The 17,906-nt window shown below is 46.8% G+C and overlaps 1 protein-coding gene across 2 annotated transcripts in view; it reads left to right on the top strand.

The window, feature by feature from the left end:
- LOC142251354 (thymosin beta-15A homolog) overlaps window positions 1-14,836 on the top strand; it is a 184,362-nt gene extending 169,526 nt beyond the window's left edge. Inside the window, exons 1-3 of one of the 2 annotated variants that reach the window (XM_075324064.1) lie at window positions 8,257-8,305; window positions 13,131-13,235; window positions 14,642-14,836. In XM_075324064.1, the coding sequence (XP_075180179.1) occupies window positions 13,136-13,235; window positions 14,642-14,679 (138 nt within the window). In that variant the 5' untranslated portion in view covers window positions 8,257-8,305; window positions 13,131-13,135 and the 3' untranslated portion in view covers window positions 14,680-14,836. Of the gene's footprint in view, window positions 1-8,256; window positions 8,306-13,130; window positions 13,236-14,641 lie in introns of those variants that run through there. The other variant, XM_075324065.1, reaches the window with a different exon arrangement.
- The last annotated feature ends 3,070 nt before the right edge of the window (window positions 14,837-17,906 follow it).

Below are 17,906 nucleotides of genomic sequence, written 5' to 3'. Positions count from 1 at the left end.
ATTGCGATTGAACGTTTAAACGTTCATCGCATACACGTCGTTTATTCCTCATGTATTGCACGTCGGATTGTTCATCGTACCCGGGGTAGCGCACATCGCAGTGTATGACACCCCGGGAACAATGAACAGATCTTACCTACGTCCTGCGGCTCCCGGCCAGCAATGCGGAAGGAAGGAGGTGGGCGGGATGTTTACATCCTGCTCAGCTCCGCCCCTCCGCTTCTATTGGCCGGCTGCCGTGTGACGTCGATGTGACGCCGAACGTCCCTCCCACCCCAGGAAGTGGACGTTCGCCGCCCACATCGAGGTCGTATGGACGGGTAAGTATGTGTGACGGGGGTTAATCGTTTGTGCGGCACGTTCAACAAATTGAACTTGCCGCACATACGATGAGGGCGTTGCAAATCGCATACGATATCGTATGCGAAATTGCAACGTGTAAAGCTGGCTTAAAGGGTGCAAAACTACAAAATGCATGGGAGTGGGATATTGTATATGTCTTTCCCATCTATCTATCTATCTATCCATCTATCTATCCATTTATATATGCATTCATCCTTCTATTCTTCCATCTATTCATCCATCTATCCATCCATCCATCTATCCATCTATCTATCTAGCTTTCTAGCTTTTGACTGTATGGAACCATCATGGATGGCCCATGGAACAGATGCGGATGTCACACGGATGCATCCGCGCTAAAACTGGACCGGTTTTTGCGGACCAAAAATGGGACGGTCGTGTGGATGTACCCTTAACCTTTCCTGTTTTAGGTCAATTAGGAACCAAAATTAATTATATTTGCCAAATACCAGAATAATGAGAGAGAGAATGTTTTAAGACATTTGTATTACTGTCTGCAAAGTCAAAGGTTTACATACCCTAACAGTACTATGCCTTTAAACAATATGGGACTGCCCATATGATGATGTAATGTCTTTGGAAACTTCTAATAGGTTTATTGGCAACACTCGACCAAATTAGAGACACACCTGTGGATGTAATTTAATGCACACCTGAAACTCACTGCTGCTTTGTGTAGCATCATGGGAAAGTAAAAAAAAAATGAGCCAAGATCTCAGGAAGAGAATTGTGGACTTGCACAAGTCTGGGTCATGCTTGGGTGCAATTTCCAGATACCTGAAGGTTCCTCGTTCATCTGTACAAACAAGATGGAAATGTCCAGCCATCATACCTCTTGAGAAGGAGATGGGGACAAGGATGGGCGCATTACTACAGGATGGGGACAAAGTGGGCACATTACTACAGGATAGGCACAATACTATAGGATGGGGCACATTACTACAGAATGGGGATAAGGCTGGAGATATTAATACAGGATGGGAACAAGGATAAGCCCATTACTATACTATAGGATGGGGACAAGGATGGGCACATTACTACAGGATGGGGCACAGTACTCTAGAATGGGCACATTACTAAGGATAGGGACCAGGATGTGCACATTACTATAGGATGGGGACATTACTATTGGATGGGGACAAAGATAGGCTCATTACTAAAGGATGGGAACAAGGATGGGCACATTACTATAAGGGGACATTACTACAGGATGGGGAACAGGATTGGGGACATTACTAAAAGAGGTTGGCCAAAATTACTATATGGTACTAATTGTAAAACTATTAGTTACAAGAAAGGGATAAAATGTAAAAAAAAAAAAAACAAAGCAAATCAAAATTAGACTTGAATTTTTTTTTTACTATCGAAAGTTTGGAGGGGGTGTTTTTAAACAAAAAATGTGAACATTTGTTATGATAAACAAGTGAGAAATGTTCAAAAACAGGGATCCAAAGGTCTATAGAAAAAAAATATGGTACTAATAAAAATGTCACTTTGTCCTGCAAAGAATGCAGCCCCCCAACTTTTTTTTCTATGTGCAGCCCATGTACCTGTCCCGGACGCGTTCCGCCCCAGCAGCGGTCAAACCGCTCGGATCCGGACGTCGCTAGTCGTGGCTCGAGGGTCTGCGGACCCGGGGGCTCGGGGTCTCACCGAAATGTGATGGGGGGTTATTTACAGGGGGGTCAGGTAGTTTGTGACGCCACCCGTGGTGTGCGGTAATAGGGAGTACCGCCGCTGCCGTTAGGTTAGCAGTACCCGGGGTGATGGAGTGGGGCAGCCAGATGACGTTACCCTCCACGGGTAGGGGAAGGCCCCAGGACTCTGGATGGTGGGATGGGGTGCAGGGGGAGCGCAGGCTTGCTGGTTGCAGGGGTTAATCAGGTACTCACTCAGCACAGAAGCAGACGGTGACAACGTGGTAAAGCAAGTCTCTGGATGCCGCTGCCCTCTTGGGGGAGTTTGTCCGGGTCCCGTCCCCTGCAGCACTGCCTGGTGGTCTGTGGCCTGCCTCCTGGCACAAAATTTTAGAGTGTCTAGGTGGCCCATCAGCTTGGAGCTTTCCGGGCCCCGCTCCCTACTAGAAGTAGCAGAGGAGCTTGCTCTCAAGAGCTCACGCTTGAGATTTCAGTGGGCTGCTTTGTTTGGAAAGCCCTATCCCCCTCGTTGCACTAGTGCCCCCGATCTCTGAGCTTCGTGGGAACAGTCCATATAGGCCCTGTCCTCTGCAGGTTAATTGCCGGGTCGCTTGAAGCTTCTCCTGACTTAGGGTCCATGTAACCCGACGTGCCTTGGGTCCCAGCCCGGATATTGAACTGCGGCTGCTGGCTATCTTCTAAGACTAGCCAAGCACCCAGTCTCAATCTCCTGCGACCGGGTCTCCGACTCCTCCAGGTTCAGGCCACCGTCTGCGACCTAGGCTGCTTTTTTTTCACTGGGGGTCCAACTCCCAGCTTCCTCAAGCTCCTAACAGCTCGAGGGCTACCACTGAACTTCCTCTCACTTTGCTTCCCTGGAGCCAACTGACTTGTCACCTCCCTGCCTGACCCATAGGTGGGCGGTCTTCTTCCAGCTTAGCAGCCCACTGGTGTCCCTGACAGGCTGTGGTGCAAGGTGTCACTAGGATTTCTAGATGCTGGTGACGGCAGTACTGCAGATGGGAACCCAGAACCATGGGGAGTTGAGTCCTGCACTAAGAGTAAAGAGCGTGCAGTACCCTGTGACGACCTGACTAGTCCAGGGGCGTCACATTCCCCCTAGGTTAAACATGGCTCGTCCCCGAGCTACAGGACATCCAGAGGTTTATTTTAACTAGAAAAAAAGAAAGATAAGTTTAATAAATAATTTCTCTTCGCTCACAGGGGATGCACATTACTTAAACGTTACATTTAAAACTCTAAAGGCTGCTTTACACCTGAAGATCTATCGTGCGATAGATCGTCGGGGTCACAGTTTTTGTGACGCACATTCGGCATCGCTTGCGATGCCGGCCTGTGGGACACCCCCTAGCGACGCAGTATCGCTCACAAATCGTGAGTCGTGTACTGGTCGCTAGGTTTCATAATATCGTTTAATTTAATTGTTCATCGTTCCCGGGGTAGCACACGCCGCTTCGTGTGACACCCCGGGAACGATGAACATCGCTTACCTGCGACCCGCGGCTCTCGCCGGCTATGTGGAAGGAAGGAGGTGGGCGGGATGTTTACATCCCGCTCATCTCCGCCCCTCCGCTTCTATTGGCCGGCGGCTGTGTGACGTCGCTGTGACGCCGAACGTCCCTCCCACTCCAGGAAGTGGACGTTCGCCGCCCACAGCGAGGTCGTCCAGAAGGTAAGTACGTGTGACGGGGGTTACCGACTTTGTGCTCTACGGGCAGCGATTTGCCCGTGACGCAAAAAGGACGGGGGCGGGTACGATCGATTGTGAAATTGCACAATCGGTCGTACCGTGTAAAGCAGGCTTTAGAGTTCATTTTTATTAAAGAACCCTGGGAACGCTACCGGTTGTGGCGGTAGTCGGTGGCTCAGCCTACTCCACTGCAGCACCTTCCTTCGACAGTCCATTCCCAAAGTCCCTCTCCATTCAACCCGCCACCCAAACAACCTGAAGCCCACCGCTTCCTACATGGTTCTGTGACAGGGTTGAAGTCCTGGAGGCATAAAAGACGACTCTGTAACAGTCCTGAGTACCCTGGTAGCCGTAACCCTTTTGTGCCAACCCCCACCAAGGCCTCCTGGTGCTGTCTACCAGCACCGCACCATCCAAGGTCCTGATGGTCTTTTCCCTGTAACAAATCATGGAAAAAGGTTCAACAAGGATGACACAGTCTATTTGCAGCATAAACTCTCCTGCCCCCCTCCCACCTGGAGGTCCAGATGGTCTTCTCCAATTAACACAGGAAGGTTCAACAAGGGTGACTGTCCATACAACCATTTTCAAACTTTTTATGAACTTGCGGGTTCCAGCTCCTCTTCTCTGCTGAGACGAGCGGATATCCCTCTCCTGCGCTGCTCCCGAGCAAACACTTTTGTACGCAACTGCATCAGCCGCCATCAATGCCTTTCCTTTTCATGGGTGCTGATGTCGGGCTTCATCTCCACCACTGGTGCTGGTTGCAACTGAACTCCTGCCGCCCCAGCAGCCACCGGGATGCCGCGCAGCGGCGGAGCTGGCATCTCCACAGGCTCCGCCTCTGCCATGGTAGGCACAGAAACCGACTGCTCCACAGCCGGGGATTCAGAGTCCGGGTGCTCTGTATCGGGGTACGGGCCCGGTGATGCGGCCGAATCTGGTCGGGCCTGTGCTGGGATCACCGCTGTCAGGGCCTGGTCATATGGTAGATTCAGGGGCTCTGCAACCTGCTTCTCACAAACGGGGACTGGAGGTTCCGCTGCTGGTGTTGGGGTTTGCAGCTCGGCATCTGCTGAGGACGAGGGTGATGGTGGCGGAATACTTACAGCAGGCGGGGGCAGACCGGATCCTGCAGCCAAATAGGCCGGGTCAACCGGGACTGGGTAGCTGCTTACCCGCTCCTCGCGTATGACTTCTATTTCACGGGCTTGCACCGCCATTGCAAGGGTCCTCATCTCTTCCCTCCAATGATCCAAAATGAAGAGGAACTACGTCCACATCCTCCTGCAGAGTTGCTCGGTCTCCTGCTCTATCCAGGCTATGGTCCCAGGAAGTGGAGATGGCCTCAGAGGAGCGGGTAAGGGGTGACCCACACCCCTATGTTCCCCAGGAACCGGCCTGCCCGGCTGAGGGGTCCGGTCTGCTCTCGTCCGCCACGCCGCCTCCCTGGTCACCCGTGTCCGCAGCCAATGCCCCGACCGACGCGTTGACTCAGTCAGTGGCAGAGCCCGTACCATCTGTGGGGGAGGACCCCCCACCGACCCCAGGGGAACCAAATAGCAGTGGCGGCACCTATCTTGCCGCATACCACAGGTGGCGTCACAACACGTAAATATTCCCCTCCTTTCATCATTTTGAACTGACACCGCCAGGGTCACAGAACCGGGCCTTGCCGCCGTGATCCTCCCTGAGAACAGAACTGGCCCGGTAACAAGTACCCCACGACCCTAGTGGGTGTGTCACTTACTTAAAAATGTGATCAAAGAAGCCTAACAAACAGGCTAGCAGAGGTTAATTTTTGCTAGTCTGTCTATGAATGAGCAGACAGCAGGTCGATGCCTGGGTCTGCCTGAGTTGATCAGAAACACCAGAGAAACCATTGGACAGAGTGTTAGACTCTGCATTGTGAACATAATTGCCACCATGACAGTCAGTGACTTTTGTGGAAAACGCTGTGTGACAATTTCTCTATGAAAGCATTTCTTCAATACCACCTTGAAATCAAAATACTGAGGACATATTTCCAGAAATCAGTCCTCTTACAATTAATCTAAATCCTAAACTTAATTCAACTTTTCTACTATTTACTACCTAGTTGCCGATGAATTCACCAGTATGATCAATTCATGCTGTAGTGTGGGGCCCACCCGCAGCGGTAGTCGCCCCAGGGACTTTACTCCACCTTCGGGGACGCCACAGGGGCTCCACGTTTTGGTATTTCTGGCTACAGGTATGTCAGGTTTATTTACATGGGAGTCGTGACGACACTCACGGTTTGCAGTCAGGGTTATGGGTAACCGTCACTGCAGGTTTAACGAGCGTCTGGGGCTGACGGGGTCTGCAGTCTGGTGGTATGGCCTCCCGTGAATGAGGCTGGCCCCAGGGGCTCGGGTGTGTGGAACAACAGGTTCCACAATAACTCAGTCTCAGTCCAAGATGTCTTTCAACTTGTTTTACTCACGTTCAGTTGTTTTGTGAGGAACCCGGGCGATGCTGAGATAAACCAGGAGAAACCAGGTATCCTATAGGCTGGTCTAAGGGTAACCGTTAACTCGCCTTCCTAGCACTTTTTTTTTCGGATAACCCCTGACTTCAAATACCGTGGGATTCATACAGGGAAGTCGCTGCTGCCTTTTCTCCCCTTTTTAGCCCTTTTGCCGGCAGCGTGGACCAAGGAAGATGGCTCCAGGCTCGATCCTCCTTATGGGCCCCCTCGTTGCTGCTGAGGCTCAGACTCTAGTTGGTTGGTGTGGGACTTGTGGTTCCCCCCACCAGCAGCTTTAGCAGATCAGTAAATGGACGTCTACTCTAGGGACCTGTTCCCCGTGCGTGCCTAGTCACCAGCAGTCTTCGTACTCGACCAGCTGACTTCCTCAGCGTCTTTCTGACCAACTTGCTGGTAACTGTTCTCCCCCGCTAACGGCTACTACACGTGTAGGGTCTGACTTGCGTGTCCGCACGTCTCACTCCTCCGGCCACCTTCTGCGCTTCTTCACTCCAGACTGGCTAACTCCTCCTACTTTCCTGACAGCCACTGCCACATTAGCTTCCAGCCCCTCCCCTACACCCCTAGCTGAGATGTGGAGGAAAGACCCCTCTTGGGTCTGCCCAAGGGTCCCCTCTAAGTTGTGGGAGACCTGGTTGCTATGAGTCTGTGCATATACACACTATTCAGCCTTCAGGATTACCTGGAAGTACTATCCCAGCATGGGTGCAGTACTCAGTGGCGCCTGACCAGGTCAGGGGCGCCATAGTAGCACCCACGGGGCAAGGGGTTAACTGTTACTCGTTGCCGGGCATGTGATGTCGGGTCTGGGATGTCACGGGTGGCCCTGCCCGGCTTCGTGGTCCTGAGGCATACAATGAAAGGGGATGAATGGAGGATGGGATGATGGGGATAGTTTGTCTCGTGACGCCACCTGTGGTACATGGCCAGAGATTAGCCACTGCTGTGGGTGATGTCCTCCGGGTCTGATGGTGTCGCAGCAAAGATGGTTCTGCTCCCCACAGGTGGAGCGGACACCAGGTAGGATGATGAGAGTTGTAGTTATGGCTGGCGCCGAAGTGCGGGGCAACGGCGCCGACAATAAGAGGCTGAGTCAGCTGTTGCGGTTCCAGGTATTTTTACTCACAGTTCCAATCCAGCCTCAGGGTACCGGTGTCTGCCGTGGTGGGCCACAGCCGATCCCGGATAATTTGGAGATAGCCACTGGCATTTGGAAATGTCCTTTCCTAAGGGTTGCCCCTGTGAAAGTCAGGAACCCGGGCCGAGCTTCTCGCTCCAAGCCACAGGCCCAGTGACGAAGAAAGGAGAATGGTGTTGTCGTGTTGACAGAACAGTAGTCTCGACTTGACTGCAGTTTGTGTAAGTGTTGCTCTTACTTCTACGCCAAGTGGTGACCGCCCCCCAGGTGGTTGTCCTAGTGACCGGGAAAGTCTCATGCATGGGGATGGCCACCCCCTCTGTCTACCCTAGGCCAATCCCCAGTGATAAGGTACCTAAGCTGTATGTAAGGTGGAATGTGGAAACACCGGTGATTGACCCCCCCCCCCTTCATTGGGATGAATACTGCACCTTAAGTGAGGTGCAGTACCCTGTGGCGACTGAAGCCTCAGGGGCGCCACAATACCCTAAACAAAGACTGCAATCTTACAGCAAGGGGGGAAAGAGACAATAAACTCTGTAGTAATAATAAGGGAGGTCTGTAAATATAATAAGAATAATTGGGTTCATGATTGTATTTTTAGTAATATTGTATATGATTGTGCCAAAATTTGAGATATCTGAAATCACTGATAATAATGGAGGTATATAATTGTAGGAACAATACAGCATATATGATTATAGTAGTAATAATTGAGATATATGATGATAATAATAGGGAGAAATGATTGTACTGATGTTCTCGTATTCTTGAAATGTAACCACTAAGACCAAGTGGCTGGGAGCAAAAAGTTTACTAAGGCGGGCTTTACATAGGTGTGGAAGCTTTACCCAATGAACATTAGAAGGTGTGTATTTAACACTGTATATAAAAGGAACGCCCTTTTTTTTAGTGCATTTTGTCCTGGACGCTAAGAGTAGAGCTGGGTAAGTTTTTGAATATGTCGTGTTTGAGGCACAAAGTGGGCTGTTTGTGGCTTATATGAGTAATTAGCTGGTTATACTGGGAACGTTATGTGCTGAATTGTGTTTTCACTGCTGAGGCTTAATTACAGATCGTATTCATTGTGATTGTATCATGATTAATAGGGATAGATTATTATTGTACTGGCTGATGTGGACAAATTCTCTCCGCAGTAACTTGGCCTGTAGAGCTGTGTGCACAGCAGCTGGGTGCGGCTGCCACATACCTCTGGATTTGTCTGTGCAGGTTTTTACATTCAGGTTTCCAAATTCCATGAGTAATTCACATGTGCGCAAGAACATAATGATATGACAGACTTGCTTTACTGACCCACAGGCTCTAATAATAATTCATGCTGATCCTTATGGCTGAACCTACAAGCTGCAGGTCACAGATTTACGTTTTTTAGTGTGTAATAAGCTATTTTAATATCATATTTAGAGCTGTTCTATATAATAAACTTCCCATAGCCACAATCCAAATGTTACCGGCCCATAAACAATATTTATGTAAACGAATAATCCAGTGAAATGCTGGGCAAATCAAACCTAAAACAACCAATCACTTTATTAGGTGACAAAGGATTATAAAAGTAATGATCAGTAATTAGAAGACTTGGAGGGAACACCTGGACACAATACATAAAAGTACCCTATCTGGAAGATCTATCATAAACTCAGAAAAGTCAAATCTATATATGAAAGAAGTCAAAGACAATACATAGAAAAATTGTATGTGTATTAATGAAGTGCAGAGTCTGGAGTAGATAGGTAATCCTAACATAAAATATGCCACCCACATCAAATGATACAAAGGTGCAAGATATCTCTCAAATAAGTAATAATAAATACAGTGAGTATACCAGGTATGAGAAAGTCTGTAGGAGGGAAGTAAATGTGCATGGAGCCAGGGATGCACCACACCCAACGCGCATTTCGCCAGAATTCAAGTGTTCTGTATAATAGTTATATAGTACCAACTGACATAAAAGATGCACAAAGTATATGTTGGTTGGTAGTCTTTGTGCATCTTTTATGTCGGTTGGTACATGATACACATGCACTGGGACTCATATCATGTTGATTGGTGTTTTAATAGTTATAATTATAGTTAATAGCCACTCCTCGTTAGTATGGTGGAGAGTATCGCTGTCTGTTACGTGGGAGACCGGGGTTCAATTCCCCAACGGGGAGATGATATATGTTAGCCACTCCTCGTTAGTATAGTGGAGAGTATCCCCGCCTGTCACACGGGAGACCGGGGTTCAATTCCACAACGGGGAGATCATATATGTTAGCCACTCCTCGTTAGTATAGTGGAGAGTATCTCTGCAGGTCACGCGAGAGACCGGGGTTCAATTCCCCAACAGGGAGATCATATATGTTAGACACTCCTCGATAGTATAGTGGAGAGTATCCCCGCCTGTCACACGGGAGACCGGGGTTCAATTCCACAACGGGGAGATCATATATGTTAGCCACTCCTCGTTAGTATAGTGAAAAGTATCTCCGCCGGTCACGCGGGGTTCAATTCCCCAATGGGGAGATCATATATGTTATCCACGCCTCGTTAGTATAGTGGAGAGTATCCCCGCCTGTCACGCAGGAGACCGGGGTTCAATTCCCCAACGGGGAGATCATATATATATAATAGTTATATAGGTAAAATATAAAAAAAATATTGTTCAAAGGTAATATTTGCTTCCTCAGGCAAACTTGGTTGTCAATGTCATTCTAAGAGGCTGCACCTTTAGCGATGAACAAGAACAACGCCTTGTTAGACCTGGTGTTACCCATACCAGTGTTTCCCCTACCACTCGTGACCTGATAGACTCTCTTAGCTCTTACCTGTCATCCATACTCTTAATTTCTATAAAAAAAATTCTCTGCACTCTATAATAAATGTTACTCAACTGGAAAGAACAAACCATGGTCTTGCAACCATCCTCGGAAAGACTTTTTTAAGCGTTCTAAAACATTTTTGTTTCAAAAATGTTTGTTATGTAACTGGTTCTCTGTTTTATTCCAATAGAGTCTATTTTGGTGCATATTCCCAAATACATTGTAGCCAAATTATCTGGGCTTTTACATTTTGAAGAGTTGCACAATTTTTGTGCAAAAATGTTGAGATTTTTCACGCCAGTTTGGAGCAGCTCTGCCAAAACAGACAGAGCTGGGGAGAAGAGAGGTGGAGCAGGGCAGGGCAAGGCTCCCGGGTGAATTTCAGCAAAGTGCCAGCACATCTTAGGATAGCAATGCTACTTCAGTCCCAGTATTAATATCATAGAGGCACAAGTCAGTGATAGTGAATTTGGTATATCTTAAGTGGCATGAGCACCATAAATGAATTTGGCACATCGTACTCATCATGACTACATCAGTCTTAATGAGTTAGCTCCACAATGTTGCATAGCCAATGTTGCATTACAGCCATCCAAAAGCAGCCTTGGGCTAATTTCACATGATGATAACACACATGTATTTTTTTTATCTATATTGCTCCTACAAATGTCAGTCTGACTATAATTTTAATATCTAAACTAAATAGGTCTTAGATTGGGTTAACACTGATCTTGCAGTGTAATCTCTGAATTTGAACCTAGAAAAATCTTAGACCCTGATTCATCAAAGTATTTTTTTGCCAGATTTCTGGTGTAAAACATTTTGAAAAGATGGAAAACTGTTGCACAACCCTATGTTGCGCAAAAATTAATTACTTTTGAAGTCTTCGCGTTAGGCTCAGCCAAATCTGCCGAAGTGGGTGGGGCATTGGCGGTACAGGGCTTGGCAAAGTCCGCCTGACAAGTTCTTCAGCAGTTATACCACTTTAATGACCAGAGTAACATTTCTGGAGAGGCACCCACCAATAATAAAATGTGCCTGATTCATAAAGTGGCGTGCGAATCTTAATAAATTAAGTTCATCTTATTCTTGCACACTCATGATTAAGACTGGTGTACAAAATGCCAGTTTTAATGAATTGCCCCTTAGTGGTTACATGTTCACAGGACCCAGATGTTTCAACGTGATCAATCAAAAGATCGTCCCTTTGGCACACATTAGGCCCTTTGATACAGATATTGAATAGTGTGATTATGTATACTATTTAATACAGGGCCATCATGTAAAATTGCTAGATTTTAACATGCTTGTTTCCGTCTCCTCTGTTGACTAAATATACGTATTTGACCGAGCCTGGCATGTAAATTTTGGGAAAGGTTCGGGATATAACTGGGATGTGCAGCTCCTAATATATTGGGTGCATCTTACTCCAGCAGGCTTGTATTGAATGCTGGGTTATGAAATGCCAGTCTCAGTATATATCTGTGACGCCTGCCTGGAGCCACGGGCTCGGGATCAGTAAAACAGGTGAATAGAGGCAACTGTCCACAAAGCAGGAACCCAGACCCCACAACCCTTCAACCCCTATACAGGGGTTTGGAATTACGACAGGACTTAAGTGATCTCTGCCTGTGGAAGACTGCGTTCCCGAGGAAAGTAGTAAGCAGGCAGGGTCAAATCCAGAAGGTAGAACAGGGGAAAAAATCATCAGGCAGGAGAGTAGTCAGATATCAAGCTAAGGGTCAAAACCGGGGCTAGCAGCGAAGTACAGAAACGGCAGGCAGAAGAGTGGTCAAGCTAAGGTCAATATACAGGAATACAAACAAACAGCAAGGAACCAGAGTCTAGCAGGGAATTACAGGACTATATCTGGCACCTGCCAGCAGAAGGGAGAAAGCATAAGAGGGGTGTGGTGCCTTCCTTCCCATTGGCCCCTGCTGAAAGGTAGCTACTCCAGCCGGAAGGCACACACCACCACAGTCAACCAGTGGTACTGCAGGTCCTAGTGAAATCCAGCCTAATAGATGAGTGGAGCCTGCGCCCAGCAGAGCCACTGACTGCTCCCTTGTCCCTAGCACCGCCCACAGTGGTGACGCGGCGGCGTCTGATGATTGAAGCAGAAGTCGGCTCCGGTGGAAACATGACAATTTCATCCAATGTATATGTTTTTACGCTTTTTATTTTGCTTAGATTAAAGTACCACCCCAGTGCTTTGTTTTTTTTTTCTTATTTTACTGCTGTACTGGTGTCACTAATGTTGGTTTCTTGCCCTTAGAAATATACTCACCAGCCACCATCTTCATCTGTTATCAGCGCTGATCTGGTCATCTTCTGCATGTTGTAGGCAGTGATTGGGTGGACCAGTAGTTATTACTCAATGTAAGTCTATGAGAGCCAGAACAAGGCTCTCATAGACCTAAATTGAGAGCTTGTGATAATTACCTCTGAGTTCTGGTCAGTCAGAAGTTGCAGTCACAAGATAGCAGATTGGGACCAGAGTGGCACCAGCAAGAGCAGAAGATGGCAACTATTCTGTATGTTACTAAGAGCAGGGAACTTGCAATAGTGTCAGAAGTAAAAAAAAAAATGCTGGAGTGGTGCTTTAAACTGTTGGCAAATTGCTCAATAAAATTTGTTTCTTCTGAATCTACTTATCTCATAGAAACATATCGCAGATCAATTTTTTGGATCAATTTTTCAATTTTTTTACCTCTTATATTAGGGGGAGTTTTATTTTCACTTCTTAATTAAGTTTTTTTTAATGGGTTAATAACATAACTGAGAAGAAATTTTATTTTTTCAGTTGTCCGGTGCAAAAATTTAAATTTTGTCTAAAACTAAAAAAGTATGGGGTATACTGCGTATTTACTGTTCTGAGGTCTGCTAATTCACGCAGAAATATTATTCTTAAACCGTGCCACCTAAAATTTGTTTGTTTTCTTTATAGTCACAATGGCTGATAAACCTGATCTGTCAGAGGTGGAGAAATTTGATCCCCGAACACTCCGCAAGACTACCACGGCGGAAAAGAATACACTTCCTTCTCAAGAAAGTGAGTAGATCTGTATGATGTCTTCTGCTGGGTCCTTTGCATTTCCCAGAATCTGAGATGCAGGCTGTGACACAGATTCGCAATTAAACAGCCATTTTGTATCAAGAGTGTACATGTAGATTTTACAACTCTATATATACAGTATATACAGGGTGGTCCAAAAGTAGGTGGACAGTATGTGTAATAGGGTTATCAAACAAGGTGTAAAGTGAAACTGACTCAGTTGCCCTTCGCAACCAATCAGATTCCACCTTTCATTATCCAAAGAGTCTGTGAAAAATGAAAAGTGGAATCTGATTGGTTGCTAAGAGCAACTGAGTCAGTTTCACTTTACACCATGTTTGATAACCCTATTACACCTACTGTCCACCTACTTTTGGACCACCCTGTATAATCAAATGATAATGTTGTTGGTCTATGCCGTTGCCTGGCTATCTACAGCGTGGGCCATAATTATGGATACATCCTGATAAAATGGAAGTGGTTGCTGATATCACCTTTCCGTTTGTGGCATATTAGTACATGAGAGGGGCCAAACATTTGAGGCTGGGTGACACCCATGGCGGCCATCTGCAAAGTTTTTCAACTTTTCAATGGGAAGGGGGTCATGTGACACATCAAACACATAGAGAATTGCACAAGAAAAACAATGGTGTGCTCATTTGTAACGTAGCTTTATTCATTATCGAGTTATTGACGTGTTTGTGACATGGAATAATGACAGTAACCCACTAAAGGATGTGCTCAAAGTGCTGCCCATTGTGTTGTATTATCAACGCGATTCTCTTCTCCCACTCTTGACACACCAAGAGCAATACCGCAGAAGACATGCTAACACAGGCGTCCTGTATCCGTTTTTTCAGGTGCCCCACATCCTGGATCCAAAATCTGTGGTATTGCTCTTGGTGTGTCAAGAGTGGGAGAAGAGAATCGTAGTGACAATTGAACACAATGGGCAGCACTTTGAGCACATCCTTTAGTGGGTTACTGTCTTTGTTCCATGTCACAAACGTGTCAATAACTCAATAATGAATAAAGCTACATTAAAAATGAGCACACCATTCTTTTTCTTGTTCAATTCTCCATGTGTTTGATGTGTCACATGACCCCCTTCCCATTGAAAAAAAAAAGTTGAATTTAAAATGGCAGCTTTGCAGATGGCCTCCATGGGCATCACCCGGCCTCAAATGTTTGGCCTCTTCCATGTACTAATATACCACAAACAGAAAGGTGATACCAGCAACCATTTCCATTTTATCAGGGTGTATCCATACTTATGGCCCACCCTGTATTTTGCCTTTAGCTTATATTATGATGTAGTATGTTTTACTGGGTACCAACTATAAGATATTGTCTCCAAATTGTATACTATCAAACTTCTAATATATTGTTTTATACCTTTGCAGCTATTGAACAGGAAAAAGAAGCAAGCAAGAAGGCCTAAGATAACTTAGCTCTAGACTGCTTATGATCACTTCTTTATCAACCTGGCTGACTGTAGAATGAGCTTGAAAATATGATTTTGTATTCCTGCCATTTGCCAGAATTATTCTGTAAAGTTTATCCTACTTTTTGTGATTAAAATGTTTTATATCCAACAATTTGTTTGTATTGTATTCAATGGTTCTATTAGTGAAAACGAAAATCTCACAGCAGTCAAGTTTCAGAACTGTAAAGTAAGTTGACAATTTGTGGGTAAGGCTACTTTCACACATCCGGATTTTTGCTCTGCGGCACAATACGGCGTTCTGCAGAAAAACCGCAACCGGCTTTTGTAACGCCGGTTGCAGTTTTTTTTGCATAGACTTACATTAGTGCCGTATTCTGCCGCAGGGGCTTGCGTTCGGTCCGGTTTTTGCCGCATGCGGCAGATTTAGCCGATGCGGCGGCCGGATCGAACGTTCCCTGCAACGTTTTTTGCTCCGGCAAAAAACACCGCATCGCGCCGCATCCGGCCGCTGCGGCGCATTTTTCAATGCATACCTATGGAGGCCGGATGCGGCGCGATGCGGAAAAAAACGCATCCGCTCGCCGCATGCGTTTTTTTCCACTGCGCATGCTCAGTAGCATGCCGCAACCGGAAAAAAAACGGACGGGCCGCATGTAAAAACTTATGCAAAGGATGCGGTGTTTTCGCCGCATCCGTTGCATAGTTTTCACAGCCGGATTGAGCCGCAGTGCTCAAACCGGATGTGTGAAAGTAGCCTAAGATACCGTATTTTTCGTTTTATAAGACGCACCAGATTATAAGACGCACCCCAAATTTAGAGATAAAAAAAGGTAAATAAAAATAAAAATGGGGTCCGTCTTACACTCCGGTGATGTCTTATCGGAGGGGGGGGCAGCAGAGGTGGTGAAGCGGGTCACAGGAGGCAGAGGTTGTGCTGGCAGCGGGTCCGTGTCGGCGTCAGTGGCGGCAGCAGCGGGGGCGGCGGTCAGTGGTGGCAGCAGTGGAGACGGCGGTCAGTGGCGGCAGCAGCGGGGGCGGAGGGTCTGTAGTGTCCGTAGTGGCGGGTCAGTGGTGGAGCATTCCGGTGCGGTGAGTGTCCGCGGTCCCGTTTTAAATGATGGTACCTGGAGCGGCGCATGCACAGATGGAGCTCGCATCCAAGGGCTCCATCTGCGCACGCGCTGACTCCCGAAGCGGCGCGTGCGCAGATGGAGCTCTCATCCAAGAGCTCTGACTGTGCACGCGCTGACTTCCGGCACCATCATTTGAACTCGGACACTCACCGCACAGCTACCGTAGTCCGCCCAATCGCACACGCACGCACAGAGAGGCAGCCGGCCTCCAGGACTGCTCAGTAGTGGAGCAGGTGATGCGGTAAGTGTCCCAGTGTCCGCGGTCCTGGTTTAAATGATGGCGCCTGGAGCGGCGCATGCGCAGATGGAGCTCTCATCCAAGGGCTCCATCTGCGCACGCGCTGACTCCCGGCGCCATTTGAACTCGGACACTCAGCGCACAGCCACCGCAGTCCGCACACGCCCGTCCACCCACCCGCACAGAAAGGCAGTCAGCCTCCAGGACAGAGAAGCAGCCGGCACCGACAGGCACCCAGCCGCCGGAACGCAGCCACAAGCACCCGGCCGCCCGCACACAGCTGCAGGCTCCCAGCCGCCTGAACGCACCCGGTCGCCGCACAGACAGCCCCCCCGGTAAGCTATATTCGGATTTTAAGACGCACCCCTCATTTTCCTCCCAAATTTTTGTGAGGAAAAGTGCATCTTATAATCCGAAAAATACGGTAAATATTTGTTATCTCTAATACATTTCTACTTTAACGATATCCATACAGTATAATGATTCAGCCCGGACCTCTGGAATTCTGGTATTCATACCTTTATTGTTCTGAAAAAAAAAAACCACAAAATAGATAATGGGCACCACCCAAAAAATTAACAGGTGCTGCAATGATGCTTTCAACATAAAAGAACACTAAAAGCTAAAAAAAAAAAAAAACATTAAAAAATGTTTTCTGGCTAACTCCAAAGTAGCATTAGAGTCAAAATTTTGAAGGCTGAGAATACAGAAATAGCATTTCAGGACTATAAAATTCTCAATAGGACATGTAAAAAAGAAATCAAGCTAGCAAAATTAGCTACTGAAATAAAAATCACCAAAGTCATTAAAATAAAATCCAACATTTTTTATAAATACAATAAATGTCAAAAGTAAAATAAAGGATAGTATCGGATCCATAAAAGATTATAACAGGATAATTATAGTAGACAAAGAAAAGGCTGAGATATTAATCAAGCACTTTTCATCGGTGTTCACCAAGGAACTGATTGTTCCAATAATCATTCAACAATGTGAAAATCAAAGTCCCCCTGTCATGGGGTCCTTCTCCGATATCACTCAATTAACAGAGCGAGAGATGGGTGAGCAATCCAGAGATCCTTTATTCCATGCAAATCAGAAACTCCATAAAAGAATCCACCACAAGGAGGGTAAAGTAATCCAGTAATGGGATAAATGTCCCGGGGATAAGTCACAATCCTCCAGCAGTCCTTTTCCAGGGAAATCGGGGGTTTATCAATGGCTCTCTGGGGTGCTGCCTGTAGCCATAGCTTCTCCCCCAGAGGATGAATTTTCCTGCTTGTCTCTTGCCCTTCCCAGCCTGACTGAATAATCTCCCAGGTAAGCAGAGCATTTGGGTGGATTCCAGGCCCCCCTCCCCCAGACTTGGGGACAAAAGCCCGGCAGGGGGTGATTCACCTGCAAACAGGACAATGTAAACAGAATGGACAGAGCACCACGCCTAAAATACAAACCTACACAAATTATACACAACCCCCCATATTCCACCATCACACCCCCTAATAAAACTAATTTAACACAAGAAGTAGTCCATCTGCATCTGAGTAAATTAAACATTGACCAATGCCCAGTCAGATGGCATTCCTCCACGGATATTGAGGGAATTGAGACAGTAATTGACAGACTGCTGTATCTTATCTTCTTAGATGCTCTTGTAACAGGGTTGGTGCCTCACGATTGGAGAATGGCAGACGTGGTACCAATATTTATTTAAGAAAGGTAAGAGGGTGGATCCAGACAACTAACATCAGTTGTGTGCAAGGTTTTTGGGGGCATTTTAAGAGATGACATGCAACGATATAATAGAGAGAGTAAAATAATAACTGATAACCAGAATGGATTCAAGAAAG

Source organism: Anomaloglossus baeobatrachus, chromosome 9, assembly GCF_048569485.1.
Source record: "Anomaloglossus baeobatrachus isolate aAnoBae1 chromosome 9, aAnoBae1.hap1, whole genome shotgun sequence".
Lineage (NCBI taxonomy): Eukaryota > Metazoa > Chordata > Amphibia > Anura > Aromobatidae > Anomaloglossus > Anomaloglossus baeobatrachus.
Note: the sequence above shows the minus strand (reverse complement) of the source record. Positions and strands in the feature narration are given on the sequence as shown.